Consider the following 20,018-nt stretch of genomic DNA (forward strand, 5'->3'; position numbering starts at 1 on the left):
ATGAAAATGTTACTTATGAATTTATGAAATTAATCACTTATCCGTTAATGCATTTTCCAAATCTAGTCGGTCGATTCTGTTTGTCCCTTTCGACAAATAGTACATGAACGGTCTTGGTATTCTGCTGTGATCTAAGATTCATTGGTTGTCCAGAAATACGGTTATCTTCATATGTTATTGTATAAGTACTGTCTGGACCATGACACTTAAAGGATGCTGAATGAGTGTATGTTCGATTGGAAGAATAATTCATCCTAAGTAAAGGCATTTATGTTTATCTTCTAAATAATTTTTAACATTTATCCCTATTGGCAATGTTTCGCACTTCATGGCATTCGTGTTGTTTGCTGTTGCTATATCTTATTGTCTGGTGGCACGGGTGGCCCAGTCGTCTAAGGCGCCGCGATTCGCTGTGCAGAGTTGCGTGCCCTGGGGACGCCAGGAACCTATGATTGTGGGTTCCAACCCCGGTTCGACCCGATTATGATTCTAGGTTTGTCAGCACCATACCCGTGCTCGTGGGTTTCACCGAAGTGGTAAACGTCTGACACCTGCATCACTTCGGGCTTTCCTCCCACATTAAGCTGACACGCCGTGATATAACTTGAATACTGTTAAAAGCGGCGTTAAACCAAACTCACTCACTCACACTTTTTATCTATCTCTTGTAGAAGTCCCAATCATGATATCCCAGTTCAATAGAACATTAATACCTCAAGCATATATGGATCCTCAATAAATGTTAGATTTTGTTTGGATTGAAACTACCCTCACTGTGTTGCAAAACGAACATATTTCTCAAATGTTTTTCCTTTACATGAAGGCAGCATTGTTCCTGCACTTGTACGCAACAGACTTGATTCAAAATTAACATATCGTTTCAACAAAACCAGTAAATGTGGTATCATGTGATTACATGACACCGTTGTATGGTAGGAGTACTGCTGTCAGGCAACAAACACATACACATTTTTGTGCAAATTGTGTGAGTGGAGGGTTCTGCCGGTTGGGCAGGACATGCTTAGCCTTTTTGCGTAGGGTTCATTGCAACTTTACCTTTTACGCCCAATGGAATCGGTTTCGTGGGAAAATATAGACTGGTTAAACTATGGGGTTGCCGTCTTATATTTACGATATTCCTCACGGACATTGATCGGTTCTAAAAGTCTCGGGGGGCATGGGCGGCCCTGTCGTCTAAGGCGCCGCGACTCGCTGTGCAGAGTTGTGTCTCTTGGGCACGCCAGAAACCTATGATTGTGGGTTCCAGTCCCGGTTCGACCCGATTATGTTTCTAGGTTTGTCAGCACCATACCCGTGCTCGTGGGTTTCACCGAAGTGGTAAACGTCTGGGACCTGCATCACTTCGAGCGTTCCTCCCACATTAAGCTGACACGCCGTGATATAACTGGAATACTGTTAAAAGCGCCGTTAAACCCCTCACTCACTCACTCACTCACTCACTCACTCACTCACTCACTCACTCACTCACTCACTCACTCACTCACTCACTCACTCACTCACTCACTCACTCACTCACTCACTCACTCACTCACTCTAAAAGTCTCGACCATTGACTTACCTGTTTGAAACTGAACTACCACTTAAAGATCGCTGGAATATGGTTACCATTGCGAAATATATACACAAATGAAGCCACGGACTTATATTGTAAATAAAAACAGCCATGCATAAGTCAATGTACTTTATTTACTGTACAGATCTATCATAAACAAACACAACACTTGTATGTACACAGATGGTAACATATAAACAATATCGTGTGGCCTATAACTATTATGCTGACATAGCATAAATCAAAGAATTTATTAGTGAGTGAGTGAGTGAGTGAGTGAGTATGGTTTTATGCTGCTTTTAGCAATATTCCAGCAATATCACGGCGGGGGACACCAGGAATGGGCTTCACACATTTTACCCATGTCGGGAATCGAACCCAGGTCTTCGGCGTGACGAGCGAACGCTTTAACCACTAGGCTACCCGACCGCCCCTATTAGTGTACATATGATACAGTGTGTACGTTTAATATAAAATTTTACTAAACTACGCTTGTACAAATATAAACAATGCACGACAATCTACATGTAACTTCATCCAGACATGAAAAGTAACTTAATGAATTGTGACCAAGTTATAATAAATATGTTTTCTGTGCAAACGAACTGACCGGGAGAGTGCCCTTGATAATGTGTTACATATGTCTGCCATTATGTAACAAAAATCTGGATACATCATTTGACAATAACAGTGAAATACAAGGAAGAATACAAACAATATATGCAACACATCTATATTTATATAGATATGCTAATGACAACTCAATATAACAACGCTTCTGCTAGATGCACACACATGTATAGAGTTACACAATGTTATACAACGACAATGGTATGCATACAACATGAATTAGACGCATGCAACTGCAAATGTAAACTCTTGTTTGATGTACACCGGTATTCACATGACATTCTATGGCCGCTGATGTATTCTGATCCGTCTCATACTTTTTAAATGGTTGATTGATTCGTCAAGATTGACACGGTGCCATTACAAAAAAAGTGCTTTCTTGTTCCTGCATATTCCTTTCACATCAAATTGATATTTATATCAAGCTTAGCAGAAACTGTGAAAATGAATATCTGACAGCAGATAAAATTCCACATTCGTCGTGTCTCTTGATTTCAAACACAATCAATCCTAGAAACACCATGGCAGGGTATTTCATGTTTTAGTCGAGTTATTTTCATTTCATTATGCATATTTCAGTCCCACCGGTGGAACCCATCTTCACTGAATCGTAAATTACTTTGTGTTTTATGTATGTTAACTATGTTTCAACGAGATGGTTCTTATCATCTAATTACCCATTTCAGAAACCGAACTTCACAATATTGACAGGGGAACATTTTTGAACGCCAGATTCATCACTATTCCAGAATTATTGCAATCTTGGACAAACAAAACCGTTTCCATATTCATTCGTAGAGTGTACCATTCATAAGCATGCGTTTATGAATCACTATCAACTTGTGATGATACCAGGTGTTCGCGAAAAGGTGGGTGTATCCTGCCCCACCGGTAGCACCCTTCACAAACACATGCAGAGTCAATTGCTCACCTGAAAAACACGGGAACATGTGGTGCATGTCAAAACAGGGAATTGCATCGGACATCGTTTTTGTCATTGATGCATCAAATTTCGAAATGTCCTCCACATGTCAACCATAAAATATTTTTGAAGAACGTCTCTGGCACGATCTCATGCAATCAATCCAGTCACCGAGCTGGATCATCCAGTCTAATTTAGTCGCATCTTATGACAAGCAATTGTGTTTTGAGAACCTATTTTAGCCAGGTAACAATGCAGCAAAACATAGGCATCTGTCAATTACAGGTATTATGTGTGTTGTCTTGTGGTTTCCATTTCTTCAAAACTAATTCTATTCCCCGGGGAGCGTAAATCTAACATTTTTGGGAACGCGCTTTTCTTTATTCCTTGTCGTCCCTTCTTTACATAATATGCCTTTGGTTGGTTGAAGAAATTGTAATCTTTCAATATAATCTCGCGCAAAACTGTCATCCTGAAGGTTTGAATCAAATGGTTGATCGTCATCACTGTCCATCGTGTCCATTTCGTCAATATCAAGATAATCATTGCCAGAATATTGATAAGCAGACAGTACCACTGACAAAGGTTCATCGAAAAGCATCCAACCATCGTCCTCATCACTCAGAGAGCTGCCTTCTTCTGGATCGAGGACTAGTATGTCCCTACTCCCCTCGCAATGGTCATTTTTTTTATTTTTCACCTCGTGTTCCTCGTCTTCTTCCTCTTTAATTTCACCTTCTTGTATTTTTTCCCTTACCACTGACTGCTCGTCGGGGTAGATTACCTTTTCAAATGTTTCTTGTTCAGCTACCCGGTCTGCTGATTGTTGTACCTCATCATTTCTAGAAGAACAATTCTCCTTGTCGATTTCCTTTTGCTTTGTGTCAGTTATGTCCCAAACCTGTCTGTCCATCTCTACTGTGTCATAGGGTTTGTCCTTAAACCATTTTTCACTTTCCGCTTCTTTAACATGTTCTTCTTGTTCATCATCGTGCACCTCTATCCTTTTAACTTCCTCTTTTGGTTGATCATCGGTTCCTACAACATCCTGTATTTGTAATTTATCATTTTCCATTTCTCCTGTTTCTTCTGGCACTTCCTGTGCCTGTTCATGTCCTGGGTTTCCATTTTCTGCTTCTTCGCCTATCCTGTCTGTGATACCATCAGACCACTCTTCATCTTCCCTTATATGTGCATCATTTCTTTCTTGAAATTTATCCTGCAATTTCATTGCATCTACATTTTCATTTTCTAAGATGTCTTCTTTTTTTAAAGCAGTATCCTGTGCTCCTTCTTTTTCCATGACATCATCTTGTACGCCTTCTCCGTCTGTTTTCTCCAAGGCATCCTGTACATCTACTTGTTTCTGTTCTAGAGTGCCACTCGGCACTTCTTCTCCCAAAAGGTTACTGTTCATCTTAACTAATGTATTCCCAAGTTCGTCAGCTGAATCTTCATCTTCCTTTCCTACAGTGTCATCAGGTGTATCCAGCACTTGTTGATCATCCCCCACCTGTACCTCCACCAACTCTTCATCCTCCAGTTTTCTGGACATTTCCAGCTTTTCTACATGCTCATTTTGTATAAAACAAAACTCGTCTCCCATCTCGGCTTCTTTATCTTCCATTTCTACAGCATCCTCCTCTAATTCTGTGCTTTGGTCTAAGTGCTTTTCCAATGATTTCCCTTGTGCTGTCGCTAATTGTTCATCGCTTATACCTGTTTCATCACTTTGCTCTTCTTCTAACAGTTCACTCTTCACTGTCTCTAACTGTTGATTGTCCTTGTTCTCTGTATCTGATGATGTACACAGTACTTCTTTTTGCTTATCATTAGAGTATGTGTGGGCAAACTTGTCATCCCTATCAACAATCGGGTCCGCTCCTTCCATCGTTTGTATCAATCCTTGATACTCTATATGCTGGCTACAACTGTCTGTTGCATCCCCATGTGCATCCTCATCCTCGTCTTCATAATCTGCTGCTGCTCCTCGTTGGTCATGCTTTAGGACTCCTTCTGTGTCTACTTGTTTTTCAACTTTCATTTTGTCTGTTGGCTGCATTTCCAAATTGCTCACTATGTCTTCATCTTCAGTCCCTTCCTCCTTTACTACCATAACATGTTCCGTTTCTTCATCTTGTTTTATCCTTATTGACGCTAGTTGTCGGCTGTTTTCTTGTTCTTCATGACTCTGTTCCTTAACTGACTCTTCTTTCTCACTGTCATCACCTTCACTGCCTTGATCTGTCTCTGCATCTTCAAATTCTACGTCCTCTTCATACTCATAGATGATACCAAGATATGTCTTTTGTGGGGCAACATAATCAATGAAGTATGCCATAATGTCTATATCTTCCTCTGGAGATGTATCATCTCCAGAGGAATGATAATCTGAATTCGCATCGGTTGTATGATTTTCCAACGTAACATTACTACATGGTGTAGTTGTACTGAAGGCACACTCGTCGACATTTTCAATATCGGTGTCTATGCTTGGTGTATATGTATCACCGCTATGTTGTCCTGTTTCTGTTGCTACATTTTCCACATGGTCCATTTCACCTAATTTTCCACAACTGCCATCATCAATTTGAGAATATAAGTCAAGGTAACGGTTTAAGTGTTTATGTGTCTTTTTCGAAGGTGACATTGGAGGATCGTCGGCATGAGTTGGCTCTACATCATGATTATCCGTTTGGCTGCTACCTACAAGACGTTCTACAAGTTTTGTTTTTGGCAAGTGAACATTTTCAAAGGAAGAAGTTTTGTCTTTCGGCTTCAAAACAGGACTGTTCACGGTTGCAGTCTTTTCTACTTTCGATAAGACCCCATGATTGTCTGTGTGGTCAACATGGGAACTACACGTGCTGTCTTTAATAGCTCTGGTTTGACCTGAATCTTCAACAACCTGAAATTGTTTATCTCCATGCTTTATAACCAGAGTGTATCCGTATTTGTCATATATTAATTTAGGTCTCTTAAGTGTCCCAGTCGCAGGCTTATCATTAGCACTAACCACAAGGGGTTCACCTGTACTGATGTCATCATTTGGGTGATCTTCAGCAGGTTTTGGTTTGTCATCTTTAGTAGCAGAGGAATCAGCGGACCCAGGCCTACAGCATCCACCGTTGATCGTTTTCGGCGTGTCAGTTTTTTTGTCACTGCATGAAGTGAAATATGACAGCTCCATGTAATCAGAATGTACAGCATGTCTGAATTCTGGTATTGTATTTTGTCTGATTTCTTGGCTATTAGGCTCTTGTGCTGATCCCTCCAAATGCCCATTCTGGAGTGAGCTGTTTTGCAAATGTGTACTGATGGAAGTGTGTCCAGATTCACCCAGAGACAACGAAGCAGGAGGAGTCATGTTGGTATGCCCTTCAGGAAGTCCACGCTCCACATTCACTTCAGATGAGGACAGTTCTTCGTCATATCTATTGGTATTTGTATTGGGGCCATCCAAATCATCATAAACCACCCATGTAACCTCTTGACGTCTCCTCCTGCAGCACCTTAAACAAGCATAGGGATTATTTCAGATTGAGGGCCTTCATTTCAATGCATGTTTCACAAATCTACTGGTGAAATCACTTTAATTTCGTCTCATAGTTTGCTTCAATGATTAGCTTTAAATATATTATGACACACTATATTTACCTGTGTTTGTAGAGGATGAAGATTATTATCATCATCAAGACAATTCCACAAAGGATACTAAGGATTATTATCGCCACATATTCACCTGAAAAGAGGAAATACAAATATGCATGTATTTCTTTTACGTACCAATGGTCGATTCAAATACATATGGTATTGATGTTTCTTGATGTCGACTCATTATGGGATTGGGTTACTAAAGGCTCGGCCGTCTATGGAGATGCATAAATTAGTCGTTCTAGAAACCGATGCTAGTTGGTTTGAATCCAAGATTCGCCCTGATTATGATGATAGGTTTGTCTGCACCATACACTGTTGTAGGTTTCACGAAACGGGTAAACGTCTAACATATGCATCAGTTTGGACTTTCCTCCCAGATTAAGTCGGTATGCCATGAAATAAATGAAATTATGTGCACAGCAGTGAAATATCCAACTCACTCAACCACTAATGTTAAGCATGTTGAGATACAACCCTTTTCCCAAGATGTAACGCAATCGATACACGTAACCTGCAAATCAGATATGGGGAAAGTACACATATTTACCAGAAAGGTTTGGAGATTCTGTGGTTATGGGCATTGTATTTTGGATTAACTTCTCCGCGCGTATGCCAGTAGGCCAGAGCATTCTAGACACTTGTGTAGTGGTAGCTAAGGGTGTTTTCACTTGCTGAAAGGGTAACTTTGGCGTTGTCGGTGTGAATACTGATGTCAATGTTGGAGCAATCAACGAAGTCACAGGTGTTATCAGAAGTTGACCTGTTAGAAAAGGAGGTTCGTTGCTTGTAGTTCCGGTAAAAGACGATGACTGTGGCGTCACTGGCATCATTAGGGTTGATCGGCTTGACTTCATTGTGGTGTCACTGGTAGGGTTTGCTGATCCTTCATTCCAACCAGTTAAAGATTCCAATGACGGGGATTCTCCAAACGTGTCTGTTTGTAAGTTTGGTTTCTCTGTGTGTTCTACTGAAGATGAAGATTGTAACGAAGATGATACTGCGGAGGTTATTTTCACTGTATGATCTGGATACGTTGGTATTGAGGATAGAGTGGCCGCGAGGGAGGAGGATTGGATCTGTGTATTATCATTTGATGACGCCACAGCTATACTCGAAGCGCCAGACACGGAGTACATGTTGCGAGAAGACACGGGTGTGTATGGTGATCCTGCAAAAGTAATAATGAAGTGTTATTATCAGTCTTCGAAATGTGATCATGAAGAGATACAGACATAGTGATGAAAATACCTAATTTCCCACACCCACTCTTATCTAAGGCAAATTATTTCACTAGGGTCATACATTTGATATCCAATTGAATGGAGTGTAATTGTCTATTCGTAATCCCTCGTAAATGTTGCCCTTTGAGCTAGTACCCTGTCTAAGTATAGAAGTAGGAGACCAGATAACCCTGCACACGCAGCAGACAGGGAATTCCAGTTTCACTTGAAACTGAGATGTCACCGACTGCATCTGCTGTAAACGTCAACACACGATGAAATACAGTGTTTCAAAGGCTAGTCCTGTCAGTTCATACTACCACAGAACATACTGTTCGAAATGTTTCACAAACAGTTCATCGTCAGTTCTAGTGAATACCTGTGGGTCATGTCTTATTTAGCCTACTTCTTAGTTGAATATAAATAAAGCGACAAAACACTTTCCATATCAAATAGAACTCTCTGCAAAAACCAGGCTATAATGTCTGACGCTGCCAACTTTGACGTCTTTCCCGCTGTATGACCGGCGACCATGTATCAAGGACAATGATGTGTAGTTTATCTCAAAGGTATTTTTTCTCCTTACATTCATTGACGTTAATGTTCATTAACGGCCTTGCACATTGGCGTGAAACATTTAGTGAGTAAGCAAACACCACTTATTTTTTGGTGATCTTCGGATCATGTCAGGAAAGAAGTTCTGAATTTACATTTTGTTATATGTAAAGAGCATTAACTCAGTAAAGGGGAAATAACCCTGCCGTATAGTCTCACCCTTAAGTCTTCGGTCAACGTGAACTGTCACAAGTTCGTTAATCGAAATTGATAATCAGTTGCATAATTATGCATATTTGAATAAGATACTATTTTTTCTGCTAAGGAACTTCGCCATTTGATAATATAATTACAAATATAGATTAGTTCAGTTTGTTATCCTTTGTTTAGTTGCAAAAAGCGGTAATCTTTGTGATAAAAAAAGAACGAATGGATAGAGGGGGAGTGGTCACGTAAGGGTTAACACTCATCCAGTCAGTTGACTATACCGACTGAAAAGTGATATGTGCACACTGTGCAAATATCTGACAAATGTGTTCCGATAAGTGGTAATAATCTCTACTTCCTTATAGCAACATACACACATATATATTCCCATATATTTTCATATAGGAAACTGATATCCATCTTGTTATCATATAGGGTGCCTGTCTACATGTCGACCTTTTCCTCATACTGGATATGAATCAGACGTATAGTTCATCCAAATGCATTGCACGTTTACTTTTCTCCCTGTTCTGGATACAGGCTAGGCAACAGAAATGGACCGAGTATATATTGCTGACATCAATTAACTGAAAGTATGTTTACTTGAAATTGTGACATCCAAAATAAGGAATCTAAAAATAGTACTTCGCTTGGATGAGGTCGGCTAGCCTGACAAGTGAAATGGACGGCTTTCTGTTTGCTTCCCAGGACCAGTCACTTCCCACTCGAAACCTTCAATATGTGATTTTGCATCGAAATGTAAATTTGAATTGTTGAGTTTGCATTTAACTTAATGAGACTGTCCATATCATTGTCAGCGCATGCCAAAGCTTTGACACAAACACAGAATCATAAGCGACATGATGGCTTGGCCTGATCCTTTTATTACCGTCTTTGCCATGCTTGTGTATTTGACCCAGAAGTCCATCCATGGTACGATCCAGAATATGCAAGGGGCCTCATGGAAAATGATAATCACTAACTAATTTGGAACAGCCTTAGACGTATCCAAGCCAGCAAACCTGATCGTGTTATGTTTGATAATTACAATGAAATCGTTTATATCATTGAATGTTCTGTCCCTTTTGGCACAAATGTGATTGACAAGATTCAGGGAAAATATGGCAAATATGCGGACCTCGCATGCGAAATGTCATGCTTGCATCCCTAGTACCAAGTTGCCCAATTCTCCATTGTTCTCGGTTGCCTTAGGTTTGATATACCTCAATCTGAGTGGCATTGGAAGAGTAGTCAGGTTTGCTGCCAGGAACACTGCCATTCTGACACAATGGGTTATGCAAAAAGCTGCTGTGTTGGGGAGTCTTCACATTCTCCGAAAGGTTCGACTAGGCAGCGCTTCCTTGGAAAGTCCCATTTGCTGTCTGGGCTACGTGTAGAGGGTGTGTGGGCCCTGGGCTGATGATGAGCCTAACCAGTCTGACTGTACCAGGAGCAATAAACAAATAATCGTTTACAATCCGTAATGTCCAGGTTGTCTGATTTGTTGGGGTGACTGTTGGAAGTAGTTCATAACTATCGCAAGTTACAAAGACAATAAGAGGATAAAACAATGACCGGTCAGTATATTGTGTCTACGTGGGGTATGGTAAACTGCAGCATGGTATCTCGGCATTATTCCGGATTAATACATGCAGCCACACACTCGAGTGCTTGCACGTCACTATATAAGTGGGGGCACGGGTGGCCCAGTCGTCTAAGGCGCTGCGATTCGCTGTGCAGAGTTGCGTCCTTTAGGCACGCCAGAAACCTATGATTGTGGGTTCCAATCCCGGTTCGCCCCGATTATGTTTCTAAGTTTGTCAGCACCAAACCCTTGCTCGTGGGTTTCACCGAAGTGGTAAACGTCTGAGACCTGCATCACTTCAGGCTTTCCTCCCACACTAAGCTGACACGCCGTGTTATGACTGGAATACTGTTAAAAGCGGCGTTAAACCCAACTCACTCACTCACTCACTCACTCACTATATAAGTGCAGTAATCTGGAACGCTGTGTTAAACCCCATTTCCCCTCACCTAACACGTGTGTCATGTGTATGTAACGTGGCTCAAAGCATCATTCAACCTTTAACATACACGGTATATTAGTTTGAATAAAATACGGATTGGACAGTACAATGTTTTTACCAAAAAAAGGTAGGTGGTATAATCTGTGGTTTTATGGCGTCAACATTTCTCCGTTGCATGATTGTAGATTTATTCAATTTTTACGGAAAAACATATTTCGCTAAACATTTCAAATAAGGTTCCACCACCAAGGGCAAGGGTTAATAAAAGCATTAAAAACATTTCTATATTCATAAGAAATATCTGCTAAAAGCAAAGTCCGTTTTAGGTTGTAAGACTACATCATGAGCATGTGCTTGTGAATCGCTATCAAATAGTGATGATACCAGGTGTTCGCGAATAGGTAAGCGTATTTTGCCCCAGCGGTGACCTCGGTCACAAACACATTCAAAGGCAAGTCAATTGCCCACCAGAAAGAATATTCCATATTCGAAACTGGTTATTCTCTGGGGTTATCATTGTCTGCTGATTGATACATAGCCCATCAGTGTCAGCAACACACCAAGCTTTACCGACCGGAAGGTACGGGGTTGAAAAGGTCTTAAGCAACTAATGCTTCCGTAAAAGGCGACAATGCTTGTCGTAAGAGGCGACTAACGGGATCGAGTGGTCAGGCTCCCTGACTTGGTTAAAGCATGTCATCGATCCCAATTGCGTGTATCGATGCTCATGATATCAATCACTGGATTGTCTGGTCCAAACTCGATTATTTACAGATCGCCGTCATATAGCTGGAATATTGCCGCGTAGTGCGGCGTAAAACAACACATAAACCAAGCTATACCTTTCGTAGCGAAGCCATGGTACACCATCTTGCATTTTCAGAGATCCGTTCATAATTGTCACCGCTATTTGCCTTAACTTTTCAACCAAATGAATCTGTTTCGGCAGATAATCTAGACTGGTTTTTCTCTGGCATTGATGTACTTGCTCCAAAGGTTCAGAAATAACATTAAGTCCCTAACAAGTCTCATGTTCCTAATGCCGATGCTTAGTATAATCTTACATGTTGTTCATTTTCAAATCAAATTTTGGGTTTTTAATATTTTCAATTTTGCTAATATTATCCACTGGTATCATAAAGAAAAGTTCAAATAACTGTGTCCAACGCCACAGTAACGTCATACAACGTGGACTAGGCAAACAAGTGGCACATATTATGATCGGGCAACGACGACATACAATCAGGAAGAGCACAAAGCATAACCACCCGCTACCTATTACAAGTATTTGGTACTTGCGGGGACCTATTCTGTACCGGTGTCTACCACATGGCGACCATTGGGCTACTACCGAATCTCCACTGGACCACCACTGGAACGCCACAAGGCAACTTTTGTGTCACCACTGAGACTTTTATAGACCTCAACTAGGCAACACCTTATCCACCTAGGGACCACCTCTAAGCAAAATTTTATTTATGCCACCACCGAGGGGCCACTGGACAACATCAAGGCAACATGTGACCCATCACTGGAGCACCAATAGGCAACATTGCGCAACCACCGAGGAACCGTCAGAGTGAGTGAGTGAGTGAGTTGGGTTTAACGCCGCTTTTAACAGTATTCCTGGAACCGTCAGACCATCGTATGGGAACACATGTGCCGTCAATGGGCCACGCCAAGGCAATATTTGGGCCACCACTGGGTCACCAATAGGCAACATTTGTGCAACCACCGAGGAACCGTCAAACCACCGCGTGGGAACACCTGAGCCGCCAATGGGCCTTGCCAAGGCAATATTTGGGCCACCACTGGGCGACTTCAAGAACACATCTGACCAATTACTGGGTCACCAATAGGCAACGTTTGGGCCACAAATGGATGACCTCCGGGTCATACCTGAGCCATCACTGGGCCGAAATAGGCAACGTTTGGGCCACCCCTGGATGACCTCAAGGTCACACCAGAACCATCCCTGGGCCACCAATAGGCAACATTTTGGCCACCACCGAGCATTCACTGGGCCACCTCAAAGTCACGCCTGAGCCATCATTGGGCCACCACAAGGCAACATTTGGGTCACCTCGGAGCCACCACTGGGCTCTCATTGGGCCACACCGTGGCCCTCATGCATAAATCCGTCAGATGAAATATAGAAAATATGAATATAAAACGTCAAAGCCAGAGAACAACCAGTCTCGATTATCCGGCGAAACAGATCCCACTGGGCGCAAAACGCACGCTATAACCCGACATTTTCCAATTGTAAACATAACAATATGTTTCCTTATAGAAGTGTCAATGCCGTGTTCACAAATAAAGTGTTATGCGTCGACATTGAACATACATTTGACGTCTACTTACCGTGTACCGCAACTTCACACACGAGAATGAACCCACAACAAAACACCATCGACATGGTAGTTGCCATTTTCTAGTCACAGTTTGGTCGCTCTGTACATCCTTCCAAACGGCTGTTTCTGAGTTTCATTTTCTAGCTTAAATTCAGCTATCAACTAGTCGAGTAGCTTCAACCAAACTGTAGGAAAACTTTCCTTGTCCGTTCGCGTGTAACAACAGCCATTGTTCTCGCACTTATCACACTGTATACGGCAGCTTGGTGGCTTTATGTGCTTTATGTAGCAACAAATGATCCAAGCTGATATGCCGAAGGGTTTTCCTTGTTAGAGGGCCACCACATTTAAACGTTGTGTTTGCAATGATGCTGTCAGCATACTCCATTTATAAAGGTTCCGTGGTGCACTAAACCTGGTTGTCCTGTTTCCTTTTCGTGAACACTTTATACTGTATTTGTTGTATTGACGTTATTGATCTTGAAGAACAAGCATTATTTTTAAAGCAATCATTACAAATATAAATGCAGAGTTACTTCCCTTAGTCAGACCCGGATCCGCAGGTCGTGGGTTATCAAATGTTCAATTTCAACTGCCAGCGCCTCTTTGGGCTTAAGGCTGATCATAACGAGTCGTGACATCAAGTAGCGACATGTTGTTTCTATTTAAGAGGAGCCATGTTCAAAAAGGAATTGTAAAAACGGAATTTGTATCACAAGCTTTATTATACAAAAGGGACAAATCACAAGCCAGTTGCAGGAAGCTATTTAGCGCCTAGCTTATCGTGGGTGTATTTAAAGCATAAGATTAGCCACAACCGTACAACTAAGGTTGCTTGGTGTATGTTAGAGAAGCTATGACAGGAGGATCTGCGCCCATCGTGCTACGAACTTCCCTCTATTGGTCGCCCCGTTGCCGCTCTTCCCATACGGCCCTTGTGTTGCAGTCAAATACTTCAATCACTGGTGTAACACTTGAGTCCTTGCTGTTCATCATGTTTCTCTGTTTCAGGGAATATAATCTATAAATGCAACACATATTTTAAATATGAATGTGTCTGAGTGGGGTATTCATGTTAAACTGCGGCATGGTACCTCAGTGAGCTAGCACTATGAATCGGCATCAGTCCGGACTAGTACAAGCAGCCACACAAACACACACACGTACATGCACGTCGCTATATAAGTGCAATAATCTTGGACGCGACGTTAAACCCCATTTCACCTCACCTCTTAGCAGTTCATCCAGTTTTGTGGGACATCATAATTGATGCATGAGTGTTCTCCCATGGTCTGTCCACCCGATAACTATGGGACTTAAAATATGTACAGGAAACTACGGTTATAACGAACTCAAAGGGACTACTAATTTTAGTTCGTTATAACCGTAGTTCGTTATAAGTACATATACAGCATGACTACAGCAAGTAGTCGGGACCAAAAAGTAAGTTCGTTATATCCGTCAGTTCGTTATAAGCGTGTTCGTTATAACCGTAGTTTACTGTATTTAGGAAGAATGGGTATTCAGAATACATATGAACAGTAAGGGACCGACAATTTGAAATTCTGGGTTTTTTATATGGAGACTAGCTATTTTGTAAACTACATCTGCAAAACCGGATATTTATTTTAATAAAAACTATGGACCAAAATATTTTGTTGATCAATGGCAGGGGGCAACAGCGTATTTTTGTGGTTGACAATTTCTATTTTGCAACAGTCAGAAGCACACAAAAAATCAAGAATGTTTTGATAGAATTTATTTTTTGGGTAAAATCCAAGGCATGTTTTAACGTTTGTTCAAAATGATTCACCGTCAACAACATGTATGGTAGCACACACATATTCAGCTGAAGTGTGATCAGGACCGATATTGAATTATCTAATTTTGTTTCAAACAAATGAATATTATTTATGATGACGTTCGATTGTGTTTGATTTAATGTATCTAGTTACAATTGTATCATAGTTCCACTACCCACGACAACAGTATCCTGCCTCCGCTTATTTCCTGTATGCTACTGATACATACTTAGTCAATGTAAGCATTCAAATAGGAAATTAGAATATTGAGGCTGCTCGCTCGCTCACTCACTCACTCACGAGTGTTCCTGGAGAAGATTTTAAAATGTGTTTTAAATGAGTGAGGACATTAACATTTTACTACTAAGTTACCATATTTATTTCAAATATTACAAAATCAAGTAAACATGTATTCTGGTACATGTTTTGCTTCACTATGACCCAAGTCACAAGAACATTTTTTATAAGTTTGTTTGTTTGTTTGTTGTTTAACGCCGCTATCCCAGCTATATGTCGGCGGTCGGTAATCGAGTCTGGACCAGAAAATCCAGTGATTGGCATCATGAGCATCGGTCTACGCAATTGGGATACGATCAACCAAGTCAGCGAGCCTGACTACCCGATCCCATTAGTCGCCTCTTACAACAAGCATTGGTAGAATCAGGTTTAGCATAAACATGTAGTGAGTATGAATGGAGCGTACACACTAAAGTATCAGGGATTAACCTAACACTAACACTTCCTTATGTATGTATGTATACATGTTACAAAATCAATGTAATCTGAATTTGTCAATAGCAACAACTCGGTAACGAGATAAGATTGAAAAGCTCGCTGGAATTTTACTTTTATCATAAAAGTAGTGCTGGCTGTTGTCAAGCGGTTTACGGTATCACCAGATCGTGCGTTTATTTGCATACTTAGTCCTTAATCGTTTTGTATTGGAAATGTTCATTCATTATATTTCAATGTTCTGCTGGTATATTCAAATAATTCATTCACCCCGCTTAGGTGTGGTGGAATGTAGTTTCACGTCGCGTTCAAGATTATTGCACTTATGCAGCTACGTGCAGATAATTTTACTGCATACAACATTTTTTTCAGGGGTTATTTTTTCTTTTCAGGAGTGGGGAGGGGGGGGGGGGGGGCTGGAGCTCCCCCTCTGGTTCCGCCAATGATCTTTTGGTGTGACGCGGCCGAGGATCAAACCCAGATCTTCCGCTCTGCGGGCTGACGCTCCATCAACTGGACTGTGGAGGCGCTTCTACCCGTATTCAGCTGTATTCTAGTTTTATACGGGTATACGGGTAAACGATAAATATCTATTCAAGTCAATTCTTGATACAGGTTTGTCATAGACTGATCAGCACTTGAAGCCTGAGTATTTGAGACCCAGAATCCCACCTGGTGGTAAAACATGGCCAATTAACCCCCTGTAGGATAACATGAACTTTGAACCGGGAAGTCTTCCTGCCTTCAGTAGTCAGATGTGGTTGCAGTGTATCGGTGAATTCATTATAATTATTTTACGCTGCTTTGAGCACTATGTCAGGAATATCCTGTCTGTCAGCTTAATACTGGAGGATAATCTGAAGTAATGCAGGTTTTATACTTTAAACACCCGAGGATGGGTATGCTGCTAATATACCCATGATCATAACCAGGGCGAATCGGGAATTCGAATTCATGTTCTGAGGTTAAAGGCGCAACTAAGGGACCCAACTCTGCATGACAAATTGCGGCGTTTCTTGCAACTGGACAACCGATTTTGAGGTGTGGTTATGAAATGGATTATAGGCAAACGGAATATTTCTGTAACACTTTGTAAGTTGACACTGACACATGTTGTTCATAACAAGCTGTCAGAACACGTCAATCACTGAGACAAGAACACCTTAACGAAGACTCATTAAGATCATCTTAGCGCTAAGATCGCTTTGTGCAAGTGGGCCCAGGTCCGGTTTCCCGTGTGTCAATTCATGTGTGATTTATCATGTTGAAATTTGATTGAGTGAGTATGGTTTTACGCCGCTTTTAGCAATATTCCAGCAATATCACGGCGGGGAACACCAGAAATGAGCTGGACACATTGTACCGATGTCGGGAATCGAACCCGGGTCTTCAGCTAGACGAGCGGACGCTTTAACCACTAGGCTACCCGACCGCCCCGTTGAAATTTGAAACAACTGTTGCTAATTCAAATTTTAGTCTTGTCGTTATAGGGCCCTTGTTGAACAAAGACATAACTGATATAGTCGATCTTGGACGCCTACAGTCTGCACTGCACTTACCACAACTTAGAGTTACATTTGAAAAGGTTAGTGCATTAATAGTCCGAAGTTTGAAAAAACGTCAACAATTTGTCATGCAATGGATGTTTGTGTACAGAAAAATGAAATAATGTTGTTATTTCAAATACATATATGTTGAACATATGAAATTGCGAGATCATAAAATGAAAGCACTTATTGACATTAGTAATTAATTGTTATGAACAATCATCAGAAGCAATAGTTACTATTATTGAGGGTCTGAATCAAAGGAATTAACTCTTGTAATGAAGTCTAATATTAATGTTTTAATCAATTCATTTTATTACAATAAAATATAAACTGACTTAAAAGATCATTTTAACTGGAGACTTTCAAGACGCTTAGGCAGATTTTTAAGAATTGACCTTCACTCCGACGTTAATACAGTTTGCTCCTCACTCTATGAAGGTTCATACTCCAATGAACTCACACAAAGTGAAAGTCAATTCTTATTAAAAATTTATCACAATTTCTTACCTCAAAGGATGTAGGCCAAGATCTAAACACAATTTTATTTAGTACGTGTGACTTCATGTTTACACTGACAGCCATACAACAACAACCAGCTATATCGCGGAGTAAAATAGTTCCTCAAAAAGAGAGGTGACATGGGCGTATGGATGCACAACTTGCTCTTCAGAAACATCTTACGCAGCACATGTGTTCAAATCATATCCTGTTTTGAGATGAGAAAGGTCAGTAAAGAACTACCTCAGTAAGTCAGTCACAATGACAGCGCGTCGTAATACATTTACATCAAGTACGAGACGTCAAAATGGCCGACACTATAAACGGACGGGAGAGATTTCCGAAGTTGTTAATGAACCTGTGGCGGTTACATGTGTTAGTCATCATTTATCAACTGGCGGATCATTGAAAGGCGAATAAAGATGCGTCAAACAGACACTAAGGTAAATTCATAGATTGCTGGAGACAGTCAATATCAGCCAAGGCACGGATTGACTCGATACTACGATAGTTTAGATTATGCATTTCTTCGTTTGTTCATTAGTAAAGGCCGCAGCGAGGATATTCGTGAACAATCATGCAGTCACGCTCTCTGACATTTCTCAACGTATACTGAAACACTGAGACCAAGAATAAAGGTTCTAAATGATCAGAAAGAACGCTTATGTATGTTTTCGTGCTAGTGAATTCCCAGGGGTTTCCCCAGGAATGTGGAAGTAGTCCGTAAGTGTTTACGTCATTTCAAGAACACGATCTCGTGAAAAACGTATGAACGTCCATTTGTGTCGTTCATACACTTATGAACGTCAATTTCGCGGTCATGTGACCGACCTCTCGTCCAATGGAAAAGCCGTATATCGTGTAAACGTCAAATTAAAAAATTATAATTTTTTGAACTGTAGATCGTCTAGATCTACTTCCAATAGGTAATGAAAAAACTGTACTGGGTAAAAGTATACGCCCATGTTTGACGGTGGCTAAAAATGAAACAAGAAATGGTGAGTCGATGGTGATGTACTAGTATATCATACGGGTATCACAGTTGTGTTTTGGGCCTTAAGTTTGCCTGTTTTCAGCCTAGTAACGTTTTGAAAACGTTTGTATTTTTTACCAAATTCAATTTTTAAGTGTATACTTTCTTTTGCCCGTCAGTGTACAAATCAATATTATTAAGAACCAAAGATTCCTTTATCCGGACATATTTAAATCCGAATTCATTTGAAACTTACAATCCGGATTAAGGAGGTTTCGCTGTATCATATTACCCATTTCAACCTTAAGCGACAGGAAATCCTTGAAGAGTAATCGGATGTGACCTACAAGTACATTCACAAATAGGATATATGTTAATGACACATGCTATGTCATCACAGACTTCAGTGATGAGGGGGCACGGGCATCCTCCCGAGGCAAGAGAGTTAACTGACTTTAAAAGTCCAGTTTCCACCCTTGCCGAACTAGGCTGGAATTACTGGGCACGATCGTAGCACCACCAGTGGCTATTACGAGTTATGTCCCTTCTATACCTCTTCTATGGACCAATCAGATTCCACCTCTCGTATCACTTGCATTTGCTTCAAACAAAACGGTGGCACCCATTCAAGACTATATGATCGATAATCAAGATCTATATTGTGATAAAACGAGTCTAAAATCGGGAAGTGCATCAAATCACGTGAGCACCTGGATTAAAAACATGAAAAGATTTAGAAAATATCTGTTGACAACGTGTTAGCGGTGCACATGCTTTGCAAATCCTGCAGTCGACCAGAACTGCATGACAGTTTACGAACCGGATTTCGATTTCGTTGCGCGGTTTTGATTGGACTATGCATAGACTCGTTAGTCCAGCCAAAATGTAACTCCATAATACCAGCCTAGTTCGGCATGGGTGGAAACTGGACTTTTATAGTGATAGAACGTGATAGATCTTATATATTACCCTGGTCACTGGATCAGTGTGAACTCGATTTTCATTCTTGGATCCCAGGTCATTATACAACTCAAGCAGTCTGTGGGGCGATAGAAAGCAGTTACATTACCATCACTTCCTACCGGGTACCCATTCACTGCTGGGTGAACAGAGAAATCCCCTCGGGTGTCAACAGTAATTATTTCACACGAGTCAATACATTTAGAATTTCCAATCTTAAAGGAATAACATAAGATAATACTCCAATTGTTGAAAAAGACAGTACAGTAGATGTACTAACATTAAATGATCTGAGACCATTAACTGAAAACATAGGCAAAAGGCACAAACAAACAACTTCAACCTTAAAATGTTTATT

The 20,018-nt window shown here is 40.9% G+C and overlaps 1 protein-coding gene across 1 annotated transcript; it reads right to left on the reverse strand.

Annotated features, from left to right (window-relative positions):
• Positions 1–3,133: 3,133 nt before the first annotated feature.
• Positions 3,134–13,576, reverse strand: LOC124125716 (nestin-like). Its single transcript, XM_046489084.2, has 4 exons — positions 13,156–13,576; positions 7,330–7,950; positions 6,783–6,867; positions 3,134–6,637 (listed from the first exon to the last, which is right to left on the reverse strand). Exons 1-4 carry the CDS (start codon positions 13,220–13,222, stop codon positions 3,457–3,459), a joined length of 3,954 nt encoding a protein of 1,317 aa, XP_046345040.2. The 5' UTR covers positions 13,223–13,576; the 3' UTR covers positions 3,134–3,456.
• Positions 13,577–20,018: the final 6,442 nt, after the last annotated feature.

Source organism: Haliotis rufescens, unplaced genomic scaffold (genome assembly GCF_023055435.1).
Source record: "Haliotis rufescens isolate VD_foot unplaced genomic scaffold, xgHalRufe1.0.p SCAF_5, whole genome shotgun sequence".
Classification (NCBI taxonomy): domain Eukaryota; kingdom Metazoa; phylum Mollusca; class Gastropoda; order Lepetellida; family Haliotidae; genus Haliotis; species Haliotis rufescens.